This window comes from Eucyclogobius newberryi, unplaced genomic scaffold (assembly GCF_026437365.1).
Source record: "Eucyclogobius newberryi isolate DKJ021-1_F unplaced genomic scaffold, fEucNew1.0.hap1 SCAF_2, whole genome shotgun sequence".
Taxonomy (NCBI): Eukaryota; Metazoa; Chordata; class Actinopteri; order Gobiiformes; family Gobiidae; genus Eucyclogobius; species Eucyclogobius newberryi.
In genome coordinates, this window is record NW_027315834.1 from 40574150 (window position 1) to 40598585 (window position 24436).

Here is a 24436-nt window from a genome sequence, read left to right on the forward strand (position 1 = left end):
TCAGCCTAAACTGGTCCAAACTAGAAAGTTTAACAACTGATTCAAATTTGGTCCTAATCGGACTGGTTTTGATCAAATGGGAGCAATTTTTAGACCTGCAATATTCCAAAATAAGTTGTCCAACTTTGCGGCTGCGCCGCACACAGACCGTAAAAGGTATCTCAAAAAATTGAATAACTTTAGATGCCCCACTTGTCCAGAGGACGTACGCCGATTTTGAAGTCGGTGGGCAAAACGCCCTAGGAGGAGTTCGTCAAAGTTTGACGTAAACAAAATGGCTAACTCAGCTTGTTTTCATTTTCAAAGGAAGATGGCGGCCATAGGGTAAGTTTGGGGGCGTGGCCACAATGATTTTTTTTGTTTATCCTCACGAGAGGAATGCGTGTCCCGAATTTCGTAGCTTTACGCCAAAGTTGACCTCGGGGCGTCTCCCATAGGCGCAATGTATTTTGACTTTTGTCGGTGGCGCTGTCGCGCCATTTTTTAACGAAAAAAAAAATGGCCCAGAAAAAATAAAATTTTTCGCCGATTCTGAATTTTGGGCAAAGTTTGGTGAGTTTTTGAGCATGTTCAGGGGGTCAAATTAGAGATCAAAGCGCTGAAGAAGAACAAGAAAAATAATAATAATAATAATAATAATAATAATATTTTTAGCAAAAACAATATAGCCGTTTTTACTATAACAACAAATGATACATCGTTTGAAAGCTCTAAGCCTTCCCGATGCCGCCATGGGGTGGAATCATCATTACGAGCGCTTACGCGCTCGTCACTCCCTATTCCGTCGGGATGCCCCGCCCACTCCCCATAGACTTCCATTGATTTGAGCAGATACAAGCATGGCCCATGCCTGCGGCATGGATTCTCGCGTACGGGACGATGCCAGGAGGGTTTTTGGAGGAATGCAGCGCTTCGCGCTGCTGTTGTCAACAATTAGTGAATGGGCTACGCCCATTCACTAATTGTTGACTATTTCTGTCATAGCAGGAGTAAGTATGCATGATCCATGCCTTCGGCATGGGCTAGTTCACTGTACTTGCCAGGGGCGACGGGGTACCAAACATGCGGGCTGCGCCCGCATGTTTGGTCAGACAGTTGCAACGCTGCCTTCGGCAGCGTTGCGGGAGCAATAGGCCCTCCCCCTGCTGGGGCTCGGGCCTAAATATAGCCGCAAGCGGCAATGATCGGCCCTCGCCACGCCGCCGCCACGCCGCAAGAGGAGGGGGCGCTAACGCGCCCCAATTGTCCTTTTATTACGCCTACTGCTGAATCTGTGACGCTGTCACATCTTCTCCCCTTTGTTTTACCATCAAAAAGCTATTTTATTTTGAATTCTTGGCAAAATGTGCGGCTTTGCCGCACAGACACCGTGACTCTTTGAATAAAAATGTGGATAACTTTTGATGGTCCACCCCTGAAGATGAGTCTCACCAAATTTCAGGTTAATAGGGCTAAAGCCCTGGGAGGAGTTTGTGAAAGTATAAAGTGTAAACATGTTCTGGCGATTTCCCCATTGGAATAACATGGGAGGTTTCGGTCATCGTTACGGCAACGCCATAACAATTATGACATGGGTCTTATTGACTTTTTTGATGGGGATGCTAAAATTGAGTTGTGTGTCAAATTTCATATAATTTCGCAAAACTAAACATTTAACCTCCATATAAAATCTGTAGGGGGCGCTGTGGCGCCAAATGAATTTATTTCACTTCAAGTAGGTTTAGGGCAAAGAGTTTAACAACTGATTCTAATTTGACGCAATTCGGACTTTATCTGCGCAAACGGCAGAAATTTTAAATATGGGAGATTTCTGAAATTCTAGCTACAGTTTGCGGCTTCGCCGCACAGAGGCCGTGAGAGGTATCAATGTAATTTGGATAACTTTTGATGTCCCACTCCTCAGTAGCATTTTCACCAAATTTCAGCTTTTTAGGGCTAACGCCCTGGGAGGAGTTCGTAAAAGTACGACGTTTGGAAAAACTCCGAAGTCATGTTTAGCCATTTTTGAAGCAATATGGCCGACATCTGGTTGGGCGGACGGCGTTGCCGAAATAATATTTTTTACTTCTCTTGTCACCATCTACCTCTGCGCCAAATTTCATGATTCTACGATCAGATTTTTTTTGGGTCATTTCCCCTCTCTCAATGCATTTTTGGTACATTTGGGGGCGCTGACGCGCCAATTTTTTTTATTTTAGAAAAGGGAAATAGCCAGAATGTAGAGAGGCACGATTTTTAGAGGTGTGAACATTTTTGTGACTTTTCGTCAATGTTCACTGGGTGAAAAATAGGGGGGTTGGTCCCGAGAAGAAGAAGAAGAAGAAGAAGAAGAAGAAGAAGAAGAAGAAGAAAGAATAATATTCCGATGCGAAAACAATGTTTCCCATTTTTCAAATATCATAAACTATACATTTTCGGAAAGCGCTCGCGCTTTCCTACCTCATGGTGTGGGTCCCTGGTCACTGACGGGTACTTTCGTTAATTTTGAGTGGGCTCCGCCCACTTTGTGTTTTTGGCCCTCTATACAGTAATAATGTTCAATTTTTGCATTACATGCTTATATGCACGGAACATGCAAGAGATGGGGAACGTATTCGTGAGCTACTTAGCGCAAATGAGTGCTTTATATGGGGATGACGACCGCTTCGCGGTCGTCAACCCAATGTAAAGTGCTCGTTTAGTGCGAACTTTTGCACGGGCTTCGCCCGTTTACAACGGTAATGTTCCATTTTCCTACAACTAATTAGTATGCACGGGGCGTGCATGAGTGGAGGAGTGCGTTAGTGAGTGTTTGGAAGTGGGCGAGCGCTTCGCGCTCGATTTCGTGCGCACTACGTGCGCACTTTCGCAGCCGTGCTTCGCACGGCCTTACGAGATTAATAGGCCTCTCGCGAGCTTGTGGCGCTCGGGCCTAATTAAAATTAAAGCCGCAAGCGGCATCCAACGGCCCTCGCGGGCCGCCGGCCTTCCGACTCTGCGCTTTCGACTTGATAAAGATGGCGCCCTTATTGTGTGTTGAATTAAAAAAGAACTTGACAGACGGCGACACATTGGACATGGCCAATCCAGTGCAAATCAACACAAGTGTCAGTCAAATTTGCTGCGCCGCCGCACAGAGACCGTAGCACTTGGAATAAAAATATGGATAACTTTTGATGCCGCGCTTGTGTAGATGATTTTTCCCAAAGTAAAGCTTGATCGAGCTATTGCCCACGGAGGAGTTTGTTAAAGTGTGAAGCGTAAATGTGAACATTTCAAGGATTTGGCGTTTTTCCCATTTGTGACAGTATATTTGCAGCTCCACGGCACAGAGACCGTACCACTTAAAATCAAAATATGGATAACTTTTGATGCCCCGTTTGTGTAGATGATTTTCCCCAAATATGAGCTTGATCGGGCAATCGGCCTAGGAGGAGTTCGTTAAAGTGTGAAGCGTAAAAATGTGGTGATTTTAGAGATTTCGCTGTTTTCCCATTTCTGACATATATTTGCGGGTCCGCCACACAGAGACCGTAGCACTTAGAATCAAAATATGGGTAAGTTTTGATGCCCCGCTTGTGTAGATGATATTCTCCAAATATGAACTTGATCGGACAATCGCCCTAGGAGGAGTTTGTTAAAGTGTGAAGCGTAAAAATGTGGTGATTTGAGCGATTCTACGATTTTCCCATAAGGATAACATGGGATGTTTCTGTCAACGCTACGGTTACGCCGTACAAAATATGACTTTGGCTCTCATACTTTTATGATCAGGATGGCAAATTAGAATTTTGTTCAAAATATCATGTCATTTGGAAAAACTCTATTGTTTATAGGCCACTCTGAAGGCCAAATAGTCAGAATTCTGGGAAACGTTTGCGGCTCCGTCGCACAAAGACCGTAAAAGTTATCCTTAAAATTTGGATAACTTTAGATACACCACTTGTCTAGAGGACGTACACCGATTTTGAGGTTGGTGGGCAAAACGCACTAGGAGGACTTCGTTAAAGTGTAAAACATAAAAATGTGGTAATTTGAGAGATTTTGTGGTTTTCCCATAGGGATAACATGGGAGGTTTCTGTCATCGCTACGACTACGGCGTAAAAATTTAGGCATTTTTGTGATTGGCTTTTGTGATCGGGACGGCAAAATAGAATTTTGGGTAAAGTTTAGACAATTTTGGTAAAACTAATTTTTGACCTTCAATGTTAATTTAAAGGTCACTCTGTAGGGGGCGCTATCACTGCCATTTCAATTTTGTCAGCCTAAACTGGTCCAAACTAGAAAGTTTAACAACTGATTCAAATTTGGTCCTAATCGGACTGGTTTTGATCAAATGGGAGCAATTTTTAGACCTGCAATATTCCAAAATAAGTTGTCCAACTTTGCGGCTGCGCCGCACACAGACCGTAAAAGGTATCTCAAAAAATTGAACAACTTTAGATGCCCCACTTGTCCAGAGGACGTACGCCGATTTTGAAGTCGGTGGGCAAAACGCCCTAGGAGGAGTTCGTCAAAGTTTGACGTAAACAAAATGGCTAACTCAGCTTGTTTTCATTTTCAAAGGAAGATGGCGGCCATAGGGTAAGTTTGGGGGCGTGGCCACAATGATTTTTTTTGTTTATCCTCACGAGAGGAATGCGTGTCCCGAATTTCGTAGCTCTACGACAAAGTTGACCTCGGGGCGTCTTCCATAGGCGCAATGTATTTTGACTTTTGTCGGTGGCGCTGTCGCGCCATTTTTTAACGAAAAAAAAAATGGCCCAGAAAAAACAAAATTTTTCGCCGATTCTGAATTTTGGGCAAAGTTTGGTGAGTTTTTGAGCATGTTCAGGGGGTCAAATTAGAGATCAAAGCGATGAAGAACAAGAAAAATTAAAGCCGCAAGCGGCATCCAACGGCCCTCGCGGGCCGCCGGCCTTCCGACTCTGCGCTTTCGACTTGATAAAGATGGCGCCCTTATTGTGTGTTGAATAAAAAAAGAACTTGACAGACGGCGACACAATTGACATGGCAAATCCAGTGCAAAAAAGTTTCAGTCAAATTTGCTGCGCCGCCGCACAGAGACCGTAGCACTTGGAATAAAAATATGGATAACTTTTGATGCCCCGCTTGTGTAGATGATTTTTCCCAAAGTAAAGCTTGATCGAGCTATTGCCCACGGAGGAGTTTGTTAAAGTGTGAAGCGTAAATGTGAACATTTCAGAGATTTCGCTGTTTTCCCATTTCTGACATATTTGCGGGTCCGCCACACAGAGACCGTAGCACTTAGAATCAAAATATGGATAAGTTTTGATGCCCCGCTTGTGTAGATGATATTCTCCAAATATGAACTTGATCGGACAATCGCCCTAGGAGGAGTTCGTTAAAGTGTGAAGCGTAAAAATGTGGTGATTTGAGCAATTCTATGATTTTCCCATAAGGATAACATGGGATGTTTCTGTCATCGCTACGGTTACGCCGTACAAAATATGACTTTGGCTCTCATACTTTTGTGATCAGGATGGCAAATTAGAATTTTGTTCAAAATATCATGTCATTTGGAAAAACTCTATTGTTTATAGGCCACTCTGAAGGCCAAATAGTCAGAATTCTGGGAAACGTTTGCGGCTCCGTCGCACAGAGACCGTAAAAGCTATCCTTAAAATTTGGATAACTTTAGATGCCCCACTTGTCTAGAGGACGTACACCGATTTTGAGGTCGGTGGGCAAAACGCACTAGGAGGACTTCGTTAAAGTGTAAAACATAAAAATGTGGATATTCGAGAGATTTAGCGGTTTTCCCATAGGGATAACATGGGAGGTTTATGTCATCGCTACGACTACGCCGTAAAAATTAAGGCATTTGTCTGATTGGCTTTTTTGATCGCGACGCCAAAATAGAATTTTGGGTAAAGTTTAGAAAATTTTGGTAAAACTAATTTTTGACCTTCAATGTTAATTTAAAGGTCACTCTGTAGGGGGCGCTATCGCGCCCATTTCAATTTTGTCATCATAAACTGGTCCAAACTAGAAAGTTGAACAACTGATTCAAATTTGGTCCTAATCGGACTTGTTTTGATCAAATGGGAACAATTTTTAGATCTGCAATATTCCCAAAATAAGTTGTCCAACTTTGCGGCTGCGCCGCACACAGACCGTAAAAGGTATCTCAAAAAATTGGATAACTTTAGATGCCCCACTTGTCCAGAGGACGTCCGCCGATTTTGAAGTCGATGGGCAAAACGCCCTAGGAGGAGTTCGTCAAAGTTTGACGTGAACAAAATGGCTAACACAGCATGTTTTCATTTTCAAAGGAAGATGGCGGGCATAGGGTAATTCTGGGGGCGTGGCCACAATAATATTTGTTTTTTGTCCTCACGAGAGGAATGCGTGTTCCGAATTTCGTAGCTCTACGACAAAGTTGACCTCGGGGCGTCTCCCATAGGCGCAATGTATTTTGACTTTTGTCGGTGGCGCTGTCGCGCCATTTTTTAACGAAAAAAAAAATGTCCCAGTAAAAACAAAATTTTTCGCCGATTTTGAATTTTGGGTAAAGTTTGGTGAGTTTTTGAGCATGTTCAGGGGGTCAAATTAGAGTTCAAAGCGCTGAAGAAGAACAAGAAAAATTAAAGCCGCAAGCGGCATCCAACGGCCCTCGCGGGCCGCTGGCCTTCCGACTCTGCGCTTTCGACTTGATAAAGATGGCGCCCTTATTGTGTTGGATTAAAAAAGAACTTGACAGACGGCGACACAATTGACATGGCCAATCCAGTGCAAATCAACACAAGTGTCGGTCAAATGTGCGGGTCCGCCACACAGAGACCTTGACACTTGGAATAAAAATATGGATAACTTTTGATGCTCCGCTTGTGTAGATGATTTTCCCCAAATATGAGCTTGATCGAGCTATTGCCCTTAGAGGAGTTTGTTAAAGTGTGAAGCGTAAATGTGAACATTTCAGAGATTTCGCTGTTTTCCCATTTCTGACATATATTTGCGGGTCCGCCACACAGAGACCGTAGCACTTAGAATCAAAATATGGATACGTTTTGATGCCTCGCTTGTGTAGGTGATATTCTCCAAATATGAACTTGATTGGACAATTGCCCTAGGAGGAGTTCGTTAAAGTGTGAAGCGTAAAAATGTGGTGATTTGAGCGATTCTACGATTTTCCAATAAGGATAACATGGGATGTTTCTGTCATCGCTACGGTTACGCCGTACAAAATATGACTTTGGCTCTCATACTTTTATGATCAGGATGGCAAATTAGAATTTTGTTCAAAATATCATGTCATTTGGAAAAACTCTATTGTTTATAGGCCACTCTGAAGGCCAAATAGTCAGAATTCTGGGAAACGTTTGCGGCTCCGTCGCACAGAGACCGTAAAAGCTATCCTTGAAATTTGGATAACTTTAGATGCCCCACTTGTCTAGAGGACGTACACCGATTTTGAGGTCGGTGGGCAAAACGCACTAGGAGGAGTTCGTTAAAGTGTGAAGCGTAAAAATGTGGATATTCGAGAGATTTAGCGGTTTTCCCATAGGGATAACATGGGAGGTTTATCTCATCGCTACGACTACGCCGTAAAAATTAAGGCATTTGTCTGATTGGCTTTTTTGATCGGGACGCCAAAATAGAATTTTGGGTAAAGTTTAGAAAATTTAGGTAAAACAAATTTTTGACCTTCGATGTTAATTTAAAGGTCACTCTGTAGGGGGCGCTATCGCGCCCATTTAAATTTTGTCATCATAAACTGGTCCAAACTAGAAAGTTGAACAACTGATTCAAATTTGGTCCTAATCGGACTCGTTTTGATCAAATGGGAACAATTTTTAGATCTGCAATATCCCAAAATAAGTTGTCCAACTTTGCGGCTGCGCCGCACACAGACCGTAAAAGGTATCTCAAAAAATTGGATAACTTTAGATGCCCCACTTGTCCAGAGGACGTACGCCGATTTTGAAGTCGGTGGGCAAAACGCCCTAGGAGGAGTTCGTCAAAGTTTGACGTGAACAAAATGGCTAACACAGCGTGTTTTCATTTTCAAAGGAAGATGGCGGCCATAGGGTAAGTCTGGGGGCGTGGCCACAATAATATTTGTTTTTTGTCCTCACAAGAGGAATGCGTGTTCCGAATTTCGTAGCTCTACGACAAAGTTGACCTCGGGGCGTCTCCCATAGGCGCAATGTATTTTGACTTTTGTCGGTGGCGCTGTCGCGCCATTTTTTTAGGAAAAAAAAAATGGCCCAGAAAAAACAAAATTTTTCGCCGATTCTGAATTTTGGACAAAGTTTGGTGAGTTTTTGAGCATGTTCAGGGGGTCAAATTAGAGTTCAAAGCGATGAAGAACAAGAAAAATTAAAGCCGCAAGCGGCATCCAACGGCCCTCGCGGGCCGCCGGCCTTCCGACTCTGCGCTTTCGACTTGATAAAGATGGCGCCCTTATTGTGTCTTGAATAAAAAAAGAACTTGACAGACGGCGACACATTGGACATGGCCAATCCAGTGCAAATGAACACAAGTGTCAGTCAAATTTGCTGCGCCGCCGCACAGAGACCGTAGCACTTGGAATAAAAATATGGATACCTTTTGATGCCCCGCTTGTGTAGATGATTTTTCCCAAAGTAAAGCTTGATCGAGCTATTGCCCACGGAGGAGTTTGTTAAAGTGTGAAGCGTAAATGTGAACATTTCAAGGATTTGGCGTTTTTCCCATTTGTGACAGTATATTTGCAGCTCCACGGCACAGAGACCGTACCACTTAAAATCAAAATATGGATAACTTTTGATGCCCCGTTTGTGTAGATGATTTTCCCCAAATATGAGCTTGATCGGGCAATCGCCCTAGGAGGAGTTCGTTAAAGTGTGAAGCGTAAAAATGTGGTGATTTTAGAGATTTCGCTGTTTTCCCATTTCTGACATATATTTGCGGGTCCGCCACACAGAGACCGTAGCACTTAGAATCAAAATATGGGTAAGTTTTGATGCCCCGCTTGTGTAGATGATATTCTCCAAATATGAACTTGATCGGACAATCGCCCTAGGAGGAGTTCATTAAAGTGTGAAGCGTAAAAATGTGGTGATTTGAGCGATTCTACGATTTTCCCATAAGGATAACATGGGATGTTTCTGTCAACGCTACGGTTACGCCGTACAAAATATGACTTTGGCTCTCATACTTTTATGATCAGGATGGCAAATTAGAATTTTGTTCAAAATATCATGTCATTTGGAAAAACTCTATTGTTTATAGGCCACTCTGAAGGCCAAATAGTCAGAATTCTGGGAAACGTTTGCGGCTCCGTCGCACAAAGACCGTAAAAGTTATCCTTAAAATTTGGATAACTTTAGATGCACCACTTGTCTAGAGGACGTACACCGATTTTGAGGTTGGTGGGCAAAACGCACTAGGAGGACTTCGTTAAAGTGTAAAACATAAAAATGTGGTAATTTGAGAGATTTTGTGGTTTTCCCATAGGGATAACATGGGAGGTTTCTGTCATCGCTACGACTACGGCGTAAAAATTTAGGCATTTTTGTGATTGGCTTTTGTGATCGGGACGGCAAAATAGAATTTTGGGTAAAGTTTAGACAATTTTGGTAAAACTAATTTTTGACCTTCAATGTTAATTTAAAGGTCACTCTGTAGGGGGCGCTATCACTGCCATTTCAATTTTGTCAGCCTAAACTGGTCCAAACTAGAAAGTTTAACAACTGATTCAAATTTGGTCCTAATCGGACTGGTTTTGATCAAATGGGAGCAATTTTTAGACCTGCAATATTCCAAAATAAGTTGTCCAACTTTGCGGCTGCGCCGCACACAGACCGTAAAAGGTATCTCAAAAAATTGAATAACTTTAGATGCCCCACTTGTCCAGAGGACGTACGCCGATTTTGAAGTCGGTGGGCAAAACGCCCTAGGAGGAGTTCGTCAAAGTTTGACGTAAACAAAATGGCTAACTCAGCTTGTTTTCATTTTCAAAGGAAGATGGCGGCCATAGGGTAAGTTTGGGGGCGTGGCCACAATGTTTTTTTTTGTTTATCCTCACGAGAGGAATGCGTGTCCCGAATTTCGTAGCTTTACGCCAAAGTTGACCTCGGGGCGTCTCCCATAGGCGCAATGTATTTTGACTTTTGTCGGTGGCGCTGTCGCGCCATTTTTTAACGAAAAAAAAAATGGCCCAGAAAAAATAAATTTTTTCACCGATTCTGAATTTTGGGCAAAGTTTGGTGAGTTTTTGAGCATGTTCAGGGGGTCAAATTAGAGATCAAAGCGCTGAAGAAGAACAAGAAAAATAATAATAATATTTTTAGCAAAAACAATATAGCCGTTTTTACTATAACAACAAATGATACATCGTTTGAAAGCTCTAAGCCTTCCCGATGCCGCCATGGGGTGGAATTATCATTACGAGCGCTTACACGCTCGTCACTCCCTATTCCGTCGGGATGCCCCGCCCACTCCCCATAGACTTCCATTGATTTGAGCAGATACAAGCATGGCCCATGCCTGCGGCATGGATTCTCGCATACGGGACGATGCCAGGAGGGTTTTTGGAGGAATGCAGCGCTTCGCGCTGCTGTTGTCAACAATTAGTGAATGGGCTACGCCCATTCACTAATTGTTGACTATTTCTGTCATAGCAGGAGTAAGTATGCATGATCCATGCCTTCGGCATGGGCTAGTTCACTGTACTTGCCAGGGGCGACGGGGTACCAAACATGCGGGCTGCGCCCGCATGTTTGGTCAGACAGTTGCAACGCTGCCTTCGGCAGCGTTGCGGGAGCAATAGGCCCTCCCCCTGCTGGGGCTCGGGCCTAATAATAATAATATTTTTAGCAAAAACAATATAGCCGTTTCCACTATAACAACAAATTATACATCATTTGAAAGCTCTAAGCCTTCCCGATGCCGCCATGGGGTGGAATCATCATTACGAGCGCTTACGCGCTCGTCACTCCCTATTCCATCGGGATGCCCCGCCCACTCCCCATAGACTTCCATTGATTTGAGCAGATACAAGCATGGCCCATGCCTGCGGCATGGATTCTCGCGTACGGGACGATGCCAGGAGGGTTTTTGGAGGAATGCAGCGCTTCGCGCTGCTTGTGTCAACAATTAGTGAATGGGCTACGCCCATTCACTAATTGTTGACTATTTCTGTCATAGCAGGAGTAAGTATGCATGATCCATGCCTTCGGCATGGGCTAGTTCACTGTACTTGCCAGGGGCGACGGGGTACCAAACATGCGGGCTGCGCCCGCATGTTTGGTCAGACAGTTGCAACGCTGCCTTCGGCAGCGTTGCGGGAGCAATAGGCCCTCCGCCCTGCTGGGGCTCGGGCCTAATAATAATAATAATATTTTTAGCAAAAACAATATAGCCGTTTCCACTATAACAACAAATTATACATCGTTTGAAAGCTCTAAGCCTTCCCCATGCCGCCATGGGGTGGAATCATCATTACGAGCGCTTACGCGCTCGTCACTCCCCATTCCGTCGGGATGACCCGCCCACTCCCCATAGACTTCCATTGATTTGAGCAGATACAAGCATGGCCCATGCCTGCGGCATGGATTCTCGCGTACAGGCAATGCCAGGAGGGTTTTTGGAGGAATGCAGCGCTTCGCGCTGCTGTTGTCAACAATTTGTGAATGGGCTACGCCCATTCACAAATTGTTGACTATTTCTGTCATAGCAGGAGTAAGTATGCATGATCCATGCCTTCGGCATGGGCTAGTTCACTGTACTTGCCAGGGGCGACGCTGCCTTTGGCAGCGTTGCGGGAGCAATAGGCCCTCCGCCCTGCTGGGGCTCGGGCCTAATTATGTTTATATTGCTTTGGAGTCAATAATATTGTTAGACGGTCTGACATGTAAATGTAGTGATTAGCAAATATTGTGTTGTTGAGTAGTAGTTGTTGTTGTTACTCGTTAGTTCTTACACTGTCCTGTGACTTGACATCCTGCTGGTCTGAGTCATCCTCCATGTCAAGAGCACATAGTTCCAGTTCAATGTCCCGGTCGGGCTCTGGTTCACTCTCACAAAGTCTCTCCTCATCCAGGCCATACACAGCTCGATACGGCTGCAGCTCCGACACTATTTTCTCCCCAGTCCCAATAGAAGTTCGCCTTCCTCTTAGATCAGATGAACAAAGCTGCTTACTAAAAAACATAAAAACAAACTGACATTTATCAAAATTGTAAAAGAACTGTGTGAGCGCTCTAGATTTAGAGTAAAGGAATTTTCCAGTGAACATGTGGGTTTCAACAGGTGACTTTATTTTTAGTCCACCACAAAATGGAGACAATTCTGAGAGGGAAAATGCAATAAGCACAACTTCTCCGAACTGTGCCCAGAGAAGTCAATTGTGAAATTGACTAGTGTAATTTATTTTAAAATATTCTATTCTATATATATCTATTATGGGGCTCTTTTTTCATGAAGTGAACATCATAGGGCTAACAGATCTGAAGATGGTGGCTACTTAACAAGGTCATTTGCATTATTAAAGCACATTTGTGGTAATTTTTCGAAGTCATATCTTATTCATTACCATGAGTTTTTTGTCCCAATAAGTGAACGCATCACAACTGTACCAGGTTTAGCCTGAGGTTGTGTCTTATTCGTGTATTTTATTTTATTTTAGAATTGTTTTTTGAGACAGTGATAGTGAACTATACATTATAGTTGAAGGACCTGTACCAGGTTGTAGTGCTGGCTGTTGATTTGTAAAAGAAAGACAAGAACATTTACATGACAATAATCTGTGCAATAGTATTGAACCCCTCCCACTAAAATCAACGGATCCAACTCAACACTGCTGATCCTCTCCTTGGGGATCATTTGCACAACCACTTTTTATTATGGCAGCATTTGGCCTGTGCGCTGATGCCAAACAGAAGCCTGAGTGTACCTGTCCAGAAAACTGGAATGGCTGGAAGAGTTTGATCCTCTCGAGTTCCATCTGTAGTCATTGTGGTCATTGTAGTCTGTTGTTGGTAAACAGGAACCAATAAAAGACATTAGATTCATTGTAAACTGCATATAAACAGGGGATGATGTTTGGATGTTTAAAAATGAGTTTTCATTAAGTGTAAATGAGATCTTGCCTCTGAAGTTGATGGCAGTGGTGCTGGCACTGCCCTGGCAGGCTGTGGCTTGGACCGGGTCAGTGGTGTGATAGCCAGTGCGAGAGGCTCGAGATATGGCCCCCCACTTTGATATAATAGGCCCCTCACTGAAAGGAATGATTGGATCTTCATCTTTGAGTCGACGGTAGTGATCTAATGAATGCAGCCATGGCTTCGCTACACCATTACCACTGCACCCACTCTCGTTATTTTTCAACTCCTACAGGGAAAAAGAGCGAAGCATTATGCAAAGTGAGAAGTAGAAATCGATGATAATCATAAAAAGTGTAAAGCACATTAGTTCCTCACCACATGCTCAGAGCAGGAGTGGGCTGTATGTGTGAGCGAGTCAGGCTCAAAGGAGCTGAGGCAGGGACCCAGAGAGCCACAAGACCAAGGAGAGTAGTGCGCTAAACTCTCCTCCCCTCTGAATCGACAGCCCATACAAGGACTTCCTCTCCCCTCCACGTGCTGAAAAGACAGAGGACAATTACAAGAGACTTGTTAGTGAAGAATTTTGTTGTTGTTTGTGTTCCCTCCATCCATACACACTTATGCACATGTGTGTGTGGTGTGTGTGTGTGTGTGTGTGTATGTATTTGTGTGTGTGTGTGTGTGTGTGCGCTTGCATGTGGGATTGTTTTAATACACACTGTAAAGCACTTTACGTTACATTTTATACATGAAAAGTGCTTTATAAATAAAGTTTGATTGATTGATTGAAAGTTTTTAGAAGCTCAAACTCATTGCTTAAGAAATTATCAATTCAATTACACAAACCATGTAATATTAATGATGTTCAGTGAAACAAAGGCATAGTTGTCTAAAAGTCACCACTTGTTAAAGTCTTGTGCTCACTTCCTATCACACACATTTTCACATAATCTTCCCTCTCAGTTGCTAAGCAACTATCCCCAGACTTAAATAGTACTGGTCCTTCATGCAGCTATCACACTAGCACGTATCAGATGGCAGATGTCACATTCAAACTACCCCATTAACTGTTTCCTTGTATGCTAGCCGTGCATGTGCTTTGTGACCTGGTCAGCTGAATATAAACACTATTGACCATGCTCAGAGCTGTTTTACCTCTGTTCCAAAATCAATGGTGAAAATGGGGGAGGGCTGAGTTGGTCGGTTGGCATTATGATGATGGTGGTGATGGTGAGCCCACTGCTCCTGTTTCCTTCTGAACAGATCCTCATAGCCCAGGGGAACACGGCCATAGTCCTGATTGGAGGAACAAAAAAATAATAATAATAATAATTTAAAATCTTGTTGCACTTGGGGTAATAATGCTGATGAGCCATCCAAAGAAGTCAATAACCCATTCAAAAGGAGAATAAACTGTAACTGTGTAAACGGGCAATTACACTTCCCTGGGGCACTCCAGATTGCACTGGTGAGGAGGACGAAAATGAGAGTCAAGTAATTACTTAATTAATCACAAATTGAGGTGAGCATTTTCTCTCAGTAACCAAATGCCAGAAGTTGGTGTAGGACGGCCTTGAATGCTACAAACCAAGTTTCCTTTTTTTCTTTTAACCAAATACAATGCCAGTAGATACAATGTCGAGTGTTTAGGTAGATATCAAGATTGATGCTCAAATATTAGTGAATTTTCCAACACAAAACTCATCAGCCTGTTATTTCCAATGCAGGCGGCTAAGGATATCGGACTATTTACTAAGGTCTTTTTTCAAGCTTAATTGTTTGACAATGTGATATTTAATATAGTAATAATATAATAACAATATTTAAGAAAACATGTTATGGAAACAACATGTGACCAAATAAAGTATGTCATAAGTAATAAAAGCCAATCAACTTGACATGCAGAATATACTTATCGCCCTAAATGTAGATTAAAGACAATCATTCTTGCCCAATTCATGTGTGTGCACGATCAGTAAGGATGTTTTAAAGTGTGAGAAGAATAGAAAGAGTAAGAGAAGCAGATACATATTTGGGTGAGGAGTGGGAGGATGGCGGGGGAGGCTACAGCTCCACTGCACACTGCGACGCTGTAGATGGCTGCAAAGGTAGAGGTGAGAGCGTGTGGGAGGGAACACAGAAACATAACTGAATGCATGCTGGGATTAGTTCATTTTCAGCAAGTTATGTAGCTTCTGTGCAAATGAAAAGTAAGGCTTTCATTGTGTTTACAATGTATACAACTGTAATCAGTAAAATATGTAAGCTCTTTGACGTTCATATACTATTTTGGCAAAACAGTAGAAATTCAGATATCGTGAGTCAATTTGAGCTCCTTTTCTTTAGCATCTCACACACATGACATTAAAGGGTATTTCTGCATGTCTAGTGTTATATTTTCTGGAATATATACCAGTGATCAAAATAAAACATTTTAACAACTTTCTATCAGTCAGGCTTTCCCTCATCAGGATTTGTGTTAGCACTACATCTACTGTCAGCAGAGGGCATTACCATGAAGAGAAAAAACAAAAGCTAGCTCCCTGACATGCAAATATTAGCACACAGTTTTAATGAGCGTTAATAGATGAACGAGCTTAGCGATGATGAAAGCCCTCCTGATCACCATCTCTGACATCACAAACCTGTCTTAAAAGGACACTTACCCTGTGTACTCCTCTGTGTTCTGCCCCTGAGCAGTAGTTACTGTCTAAAGAGTTGAATCTCTCTCTTAGTGGAGGCTGATAGACAGTTGAATGCAGCACTTCTGGGGGGAGCGAGTTGCTCCTTGCATCTTCTCTGTGGTACAACTGTAATTACAACAATGATTATGCAAGCGCTTTAAATTTGCATGTGCAATATCGAAAATACTACATGGAATTGCACCTTCACCATCAAGGAATAACACAAAAATGAAGTCAACTGTTGGTGCAGTCGCTAGGTCAGGTTTTTTCAGGTAGGTAGCATTGAACTATAACCTAAGTAGATACTTGTTTTACATTTGTGCACACTGTAAACATAACACACACAATACTGATCCCACCGTAACAAGCAGCGGTTTGTTATTTTGCAGTACAATACAGGATTATTCAAACGTGTAAGAGTCTATCAATATACAACTAAACTAATAGTGAGGAAACATTGCTGCAACCAGTTAAAAGCTCATAGGTGAGAGATGAGAATTAAGATTTACCTGTGGCCTCCAGACCCTCCTGCTGTCGTAGAGAGGGGCGTAAACACCATGGGCCGGAGCCAGGGGGCCGTACTGAGGCTGACCTGGGTGGCCATGGAAAGCAGGGTGGCTCATTCGCTCTCTCAGTGGGTGCGGTGCGTATCCAGAGGACGAAGAGGAGGGTGGGTGTGGGGTTTGAAGATCACTGGGGAAGGAAGACGGTGGAGGGCCCAGGGACGGAGGCAGAGAGGATTCTGGGACATTTGAGGAGCGAAGGAATCGAGCCATGCATGTTTTGTGAGGGGCGTGAAGAGCGGAGGGGTAGAAGGAGCCTGCTGGTGAAGAAAGGAAACCACATTATTCTTCACATTATTATTTAGATTGGAAACAATAAGATGTCGAAAATATCATATCACATGAAATTAAATTAAGTGTAGGGCTGTAGTTGACAAAAGGAATTCTAGGTCGAATAACATCTTGCTTTGTGCAGCAATTAATCGTCAAAAAAGGAGTCACTGTATTGGGCTGTCTAAACTATCTCTGTGATCAGACCCACCCATATCCGACCCACACCACAAGATCAAGTTCATGAGAGTTCACACAATTACAAATATTTTTTGTATGGCAAAAGATGCAAAAATGTTTAAAGGCAGCTTAAAAACAAATCACAAGAATGAAAGTCTCTCCAAGCCTTCTCCGTTCTGCTGTGATCCTTTTAAAAGATCCAACAATATGCATTTTTCATAGCCAATTCTGACATCAATTGTTTAGAATACAGATAAGGCTGATATGTTATTATGTAATTTAGGCAGCACCTTCTTTGCAAGTGTTCAAATATAGCTTTATGCATATTCGTGAGGCAGCAGGCTGGGTAAATATACGCGCTAAATATATGTGGATCTGTTTTTTCTTTATGAATAAATGTACTCACATGCCGGTTGAAACTGGGGAGAGTCATAAGGCGAATGTGCATCCTGGTAATACAGCTCAGAGCCTTGAGAAGGATGTGATGCACGTGTTAAAAAAGGACTGTGTTTGGGCACTTGGGAACCACCATCAGCACATCCAGTGGTCAAAGGGGAAGACACCAGGGAATGGCTCACAGGAGTTCTTGGAGGCGAAATTGATTTTCTAAACAGCAACAACAAAAAAGCATTTCATGTTAGTCATATGTGAGTTTTGCCTGTTCTAAAGTGAATGTACCGGTAATAAAAATATTATCTCGACAATGAGAAGATTGTTAAATAAAGGTAGAGTGCTAAATGTAAGCTAATATTTGTTTGTTTTTTATTTACTTTTAATGACTGGAGGTGGGGAGTATGCTGTTTTGAAGAATTTTGATATTGAGTATATTGTTTATAGTAAAAATTGCTACAAAAAGACACAATTTGTGATTCATTTAACAGACATTTCACATTTGTCTGATAAATATACCTCAACTAATAAGTTTAAACACATGTTTCAACACTGTTGGATGGACATGATGTCATCTGAATATTGTTATCTGGATATTTAAAAACATGTTTTGTCAATATTGCCAATCCCTATTAATGACCTCATATGTTGTAAATAAGTTATAAACACTGGACAATGTATTTTAATTGGTAATTCTTACTGTTCCGCTGACCCAGACAATGCCCTGGTGGTGGAACACAGCTCGTTGGGTCCACTTCCCACATTGGATTCATTTGGCGGCGCTCTCGTGACGTCCTCCAACATGTCAGGCCCTCTGCAGATGACCTGGGGATGGCTGAGGTTTCCCTCTATCACTGCACTGTCTCCTAAGCTTATGGAGTCCTGACCCGCTTCAGTGCAAACGTCTGAGCCCTCGATGGTGAAGGTCTTGCCCAAAACCCCCTGCACTAAGTGGACGGAACGACTAAGGCTGCCACTTTTCTTGTTTCTTAGACGGAACCTTCAAAGAAAGCAAATAAACTATTAATTACCTGATAACTGATAAAGGAAGACACCATTTTTAATGTTACAGTATAGAGCGCAAAACTGTTTAGTTCATTCCCTAAGCCCAAATTGGATTGTTTCAAGAGGAAGAAGACTTGATGATGAACTGTAATTCATCAAATTGAATATAGTATTTGGCCGTTTTTATCTAGTAGTATAGTATAGTAACATGAAGGCCAGAGCTTGCATACTTCTCCAGTTCATCCTGTGTGTGTGCAAATGTACAGTTGGTTCCTCTGGGACAGCCTCCCTGTTGACGCAGATCCCTGCACATACTGGTTTTGTACTTGCTGTTGGTCTGAGGCTGCAGAAAAGAAAAACCTTAGAAACTGTTTTATTCATTCATTATTAAAATGGCATACCTGAGGAGCATCATGGCTCTTCTTACTGAAGTTCTGTATAAATTCAACCAGTCCATGAACCACTTGTTTTACAGCTAACATCACATTTTCCAGCTCCTCCCATGAAGGCGGTGGTGCATCTGAACAGAGACCAATCAGTAATTTATGCTGTGGTACAAGATCCATGTGAGAAATGGTTAAATATAGCAGTAATTACTTTGCATTCAGTAAGAACAAAACATACACGTACGATGCTGGAGACAAACCTGGATTGTGGTCTATGTTAGCGAGTAGTTCCAGATTTGGTCTCAAACTGGTGAGATTAGCTGGATCTCCAGTTCTTTGCAAAACAATTGTCAACTCCTGCACGCTTTTTGCAAATGACTCTGGAGACTGCAACTAAAAAACACAAATGAGACAGAACTTAGTCTCAAATTCAAACATATTTTATTGCAGTTTTTAATATAAAATACGCCACCTTATCAATAATGGACTGCATGTGTGATTTATGAACCAGATCTCCATACAACAGCGAGGACCATTGTTCAGGTGATATGCGTAGGCCCGCTTCCATGGCAATGTGTACGATCTGTGCATCATGCTCTCTTCTGAGCGCCTCGTAAGTTCTGAACTCTTCCTTCAGCTGCATCAGGGAGGAGTCCTCATCGCGCTTAGTCACCTGAAAGTCCAGAGGTTTTAGGATTCTGTATTTAGGTGGTGGGTGTACACTCTGGTCATGCACAGCAGAAGCCCTGTTATTATCCTGCTGCCGTGACAGGCTTAATTGTTGAAACCCATGGATTAACAGATAATGGTTATAGACCTACTGAATGACAATGGGATTTTAAGTGTGACGTCACAGTTTGAGTCCAAACACTCAGACAGGGACTTTGCCTGAACCTCCTGATGAATTAATGCTGTGTTCCAGTCATTGTCTTAGAGTGTCTGTGTTCCAGTCGTCAAGTCAGAAACACATTTACTAGTATTACAGTAACAACTCAATCAAGTAATACAAATAAAAACTCAAATCAGCCAAAATGCGGGTCCATTTAAGTTAATTTATTGCCCTGACACTGTTATTACATTACAATTGCACTTACAATTGTACATTACAATACAATTAAATTTGAGAGTGATTTCTTTTTTGCTTTGGCATAGCTCCATGTAGACGTTCAGAACATTCTCATAACTGTGCAATAATAACTGCAGAAGCTCAGAGGCAACTCAAGAGCAGGTTCACAGAGAGTGAGTGGACAGAGAGCAAATAAAAGTACTAGCATTATTTAATCTGTTGGGTGTTTATCTTTCACCAAACAAAGGGTACTTTCAAGCCGAGTTTCCAAATAGGAATTCCGTGTTGGAAAGTTGTTAGTTTACAAGTCAGAACTTGGACGATCCGGGCTCTGAGGACGACTGGAACACACCATCATGACATCAGGGACGGAAACTGTGTTTCACACTAAATTAAATCAGTGGGAATACCTTTTTACAACAATGTAGTTTACTTTAGCATTTTTTAAAAATTATATTGGTAAATATATTTTGGAAGAACTCTTTAGAAGAAGGAGACTTTACTTATTGATTGTCTGTACTATTTTACATTTGAAAACAGCATTTTGAAAAGCCCAGGAGCAGGATAAAATCTGTCAAAATGCCATTATAGTGAATGAGGTTATAAACCTTTGGACACAGAAGTAGCCTCATCATTTAAAACTTGCCTATGAAAATATACCGTACTAATTATAAATGGTGCTTACAAAATGTACCTTTCAATTTTGACTTAAGGTGCAGCTTTCTGGTACAGTGTCCACCACCTGTTGGTCTCATGAAGCTTTTATTGATTTGCCTGGAACGTTCCACAGTCTGGTATGAACTTCTTTATTTTGCATTTGAAAATACATTGATTTGATGGTATCCCCTGCTTGTTTACAGAGACTTTGTTGAACAGACCATAAAAACAACATTTCTATGGAGAAAATACGTTTTTGGACCACTACAAAATAGTGCGCCTTTTCATTCAATTTGTGGAAATCAGTGGAGAATCTGACAATGATTGATTGAGCAGCAACAACTGTCCGTCTGAAATGACCAGAGCAAATTTAGCCTTGTTGTTACATCACTGGTGGATAACTGGCATTTCCTGGCTTCCCACCCACACTACCATCAGAAAACCTGTTCCAGAAATAAACACGCCAACTTTCAGGAGAAACTAATACAACTATAATACTACTATAAATACAAGAATAAAGAAGTAGTTTTGAATCATGTTCCGAAAGAGCCTTGTGTATCCCACCGAAGTCTGTATTTTTCTGGCGGAGATCCTGTGCGAATGGAAGAATGAAGTGAGACTCTAGGACAAGTGTTCGCCCTAAATCAGAAACTGCAGTCACGCTAACAGACACCTGTTCCTCCCTGAACAACTGCTGCATCCTATTTTCAACACAACTCAAGTGTGAAAGATCAGGAGAAACTAAAATACAGCAAACAGTACCATCAAAATTAAATTGGTAATCACTTTTTTCTGTAACAAAAAATATAGCACCATGTTTGTGAAATGGAAAATCTTTAATACTTAAATTGTTTTTAAAATCACTAGACATTTGCAATCATTTTAAACATTCTAATTCAGAGTTAAACGTCTTTCCAGTTCTGTTAGAGAAATGTTACTTTTTCAATATTGTATTACAAGTGAATATTACATTTGCATGCTGATATAATCTTTAAACTAATTATACATTTTGTTTTAAGAACATTTTTACATTGCCAGCTTGGTCAATAAGTCACGATTTCAGTCTCATATTTACCTTGAAACATGAAGCTCTGTAGAGCAGCTGAACAACATGGCCGATGCTAGTTTTGGAGGCCTGCGGGAACCGGGCCTCCAGCTTCTGCACCACAAACAAAACCAAGACCTTCCGGGAGAGAGCAGAGCCGTCCTCAAGCGCCAACAGAACTAACTTCAGGGCATCCTCCTGCATAGCTGCCATCAAGTGTAAGGGAAAGATAATGAGAATGTATTTACTTTCCTTTACAGAAAACAATGCAGTGAACGTGTAGTGGTGAAAGCAGGTGTCCTCAGACTTGAAATGAACCCATAGTTTTATCATGATGAGAAATGTTTTCTCAGTCAGAATCTGCCCTATGAGTAATCATCACAGGACATGGGCTGCGGCACGAGCGATCAGAATAAACAAGAAATTTAACATTTGACTGTCATCCACATCCCTACCAAAACAATGATATATAGTTTTGCGGTAGGAATAGGGATGACGTGATTATTAGGTTTAATAGATGATTGTGATTATTCAAGTCACAACATAATGTAATAATAATGTAACAACCAAAAAATCATAATGGTGACAATTTTAGAAGCAAATGTATGTATTTTTTATACAAGATTTTGAGTTGACCGTGAGATAGAGCTCTAAGGAATTTTGAAAGTCAGCTTAGCCACAAAGAGCTAGGACAGCCTCATGGTGCAAGGACCAGGGCCAGATAAACATAATGGACTGTGTCAGGTAGGATCTCTGTCAAAAAACTAGGCTAGTTAATAAGCTGAAATTAATCGACTGATCGCCCTGTGGTGCTCCAATATTTCTTTAGTAGTGTGTATCATGAGGACGCTAGTCTTACCCGGTCCGAGGAACTGGCAGCCTCGAGCCCTGACGGCGGCCCACAGGTTTGCAGAGAGCTGCTGAGGGTTTTGGTGCTGCAGGATGAGCTCTGTTACGGTGCGTTCCCCCAGAGAACGGCCCGCCCTCACAGCCCGCACCCGGCCCTCCTCCTCCACCAGCTGACAGTTCACAAGAGTGACCAGCTTCCTCTGCATGGGCCGGCTCAGCAGACTTGGGTTTGCTACACCTGCAATAAATAAGATTGCCATTAAGGGTTAAAGCCTCATGATTAAACCAAAGATAGAGGTATTTTGTGTATTAAGTCTCAGATTTTGCATTATGAACAAGTGTGACATGCATGTCCCAGTTACACGCAGACTTTACCTTTGACTCCGGCAATAGGTTTTAGGTAGAGTGCCAGCTCCTCCACACACTCCCTGCACACCTCATAGTGCATCACTTCTACAGCACTGTTCAGGCTTAAAGGGCTCACATCTGGGACCTGGAACACACACACACAGGCCGGTACGCACTATGTTAGGGACGTAACTAACTATTATTTAGAGAATTCATTAATCTGTAGAATGACTATAACATGTGCTTTTTTACTCAATTGGAACCACATGTGAAAACTAAGAAGCATGGGGACTTATTAGTAATTCTATTCATCATTTTTTGTAATAATAATAATAATAATAATAATAATAATAATCCCTTATGGGCTGTGATGCGTGAACAGTAAATGAACAATGGATTTGTGTGAATGAATGCATATGAATGTCAGGCTGAACATTGCGTCCTCACCTGCGCTTCGACCAGCTGCAGCAGGGCACAGTTGACAGGCAGCAGGTCGATGTCTGTGCTGATGGGTGTCTGGTCGAAGGGACAGGCCTTACGGTGCAGCTTGTGTAAGCAGGTTTTACACACTGTATGAGAGCAGCCCAGGCTGATGGGCTGGTGACCACTGCTATCAAACTCATTGTAGCATATCGGACAGGACAGAAACTCTGTCCACTGGGCGGCCTGCACAGGCATTCTGCCACACAGGAGCAGGACGCCAGCTCAGAGGGAACTCATGTCCAGCCCACGTCTGAAGACAGTTCTTCAAGATCCTGTGTCCACTGGTGAAAGAAATACATCGTTTTGAACATACAAGTATAATCTCCTAATACTTTACACATACTTTACAGACATTTTATCAAATTACAAATCTTTGTTGCATATTAAATTCACTATGAAAGCATGTTCCTAAAGACCAAATGTGTTCAGTCTGATAACCACAAACCTTTATGAAATTTACAGAAAATTAAAATTAAAAACCGAACTTGTAGAACTTCTAAAGCAGCGTGACAGACGATTAGTGCAGATACCGTTTGGACAATATGCTGCAGATGCACTCGTGTGATTAGGACTTCCAGCCATATGCTTCACATAATCTTCCATTAATATGTTCATTGCATTATATTTTCGGAATAAACATTGCGCGCGCCACAGGAAGTCCAAACAGCCACATGAAGCTTACATTTTCTTAAATCACATGTATTTAAGAAATGGGTCTAGGGAGTAGACTTTCCCAATTCCATGTCCTCCTTCACACACCTTTCAAAGTACTTTATTCCCGCGTCAGCCTCGTGAACAGCAGCTCTTTGATCACCGCGCGTCATGTTTCCGTAATTTCCAAATAAAACAACTTGCGATGCGCGGCGCGTCAGTAAAATATCCGGAAACTGTTGTGAGAAGAAACAAAGACGTAGTTTTGATGTTCCAGAAGATACTTGTGGAACCCGTCTTGTGTACTTTCCTCGCGGAGATCCCGTGCGACTGGAAGAATGAAGTGAGAGACTCCGGGACAAGTGTTGGCCTTAAATCACACTGACAGACACCTGTTCCTCCTGAACAACTGCTGCGTCCTATTTCCAACACCACTCAAGGATCCAAGTGTGAAAGAACTTACTGTGCGTTTAATACAGGAAATTAGGGCCGCGCACCGCAAACTACGCCTCATTATGAGCCTAATGAATCAGGACTATTATAATGGTAAGTTGGTGGTGGTAAATACAACATATTTTCTGTAGAATACTGCCGAAAGAATCCAGACAATCTGCATTTGCCATCTAATCTGTTAGATACAATCATTTTTAATCGATAATAATATTTGTAGACTATAGTCCAGTACAGAGAATACTTACACCTCCTGCATTCCTAAACAACCCCCAACACACAACAGCCCCCCCCAAACAACAGCCCCCCACACACAAAGCCCCCCCCCCCAAACAACAGCCCCCCACACACAAAGCCCCCCACACACAACAGCCCCA

At 42.3% G+C, this 24436-nt stretch overlaps 1 protein-coding gene across 4 annotated transcripts in view; it reads right to left on the bottom strand.

Moving 5' to 3' along the window:
• The window catches only part of rc3h2 (ring finger and CCCH-type domains 2), a 48256-nt gene that overhangs the window by 16759 nt on the left and 7061 nt on the right, over positions 1 to 24436 (bottom strand). Inside the window, exons 1-18 of one of the 4 annotated variants that reach the window (XM_072455334.1) lie at positions 23718 to 23920; positions 22923 to 23239; positions 22503 to 22620; positions 22138 to 22365; positions 21309 to 21484; positions 18983 to 19183; positions 18771 to 18903; positions 18526 to 18644; positions 18355 to 18467; positions 17820 to 18119; positions 17136 to 17335; positions 16226 to 16539; positions 15699 to 15842; positions 14188 to 14328; positions 13408 to 13569; positions 13078 to 13318; positions 12882 to 12957; positions 11910 to 12129 (exon numbers count right to left, since the gene is read on the bottom strand). In XM_072455334.1, the coding sequence (XP_072311435.1) occupies positions 11910 to 12129; positions 12882 to 12957; positions 13078 to 13318; positions 13408 to 13569; positions 14188 to 14328; positions 15699 to 15842; positions 16226 to 16539; positions 17136 to 17335; positions 17820 to 18119; positions 18355 to 18467; positions 18526 to 18644; positions 18771 to 18903; positions 18983 to 19183; positions 21309 to 21484; positions 22138 to 22365; positions 22503 to 22620; positions 22923 to 23153 (3117 nt within the window). In that variant the 5' untranslated portion in view covers positions 23154 to 23239; positions 23718 to 23920. Of the gene's footprint in view, positions 1 to 11909; positions 12130 to 12881; positions 12958 to 13077; positions 13319 to 13407; positions 13570 to 14187; positions 14329 to 15698; positions 15843 to 16225; positions 16540 to 17135; positions 17336 to 17819; positions 18120 to 18354; positions 18468 to 18525; positions 18645 to 18770; positions 18904 to 18982; positions 19184 to 21308; positions 21485 to 22137; positions 22366 to 22502; positions 22621 to 22922; positions 23240 to 23717; positions 23921 to 24436 lie in introns of those variants that run through there. The other 3 variants (XM_072455336.1, XM_072455335.1, XM_072455333.1) reach the window with 3 other exon arrangements.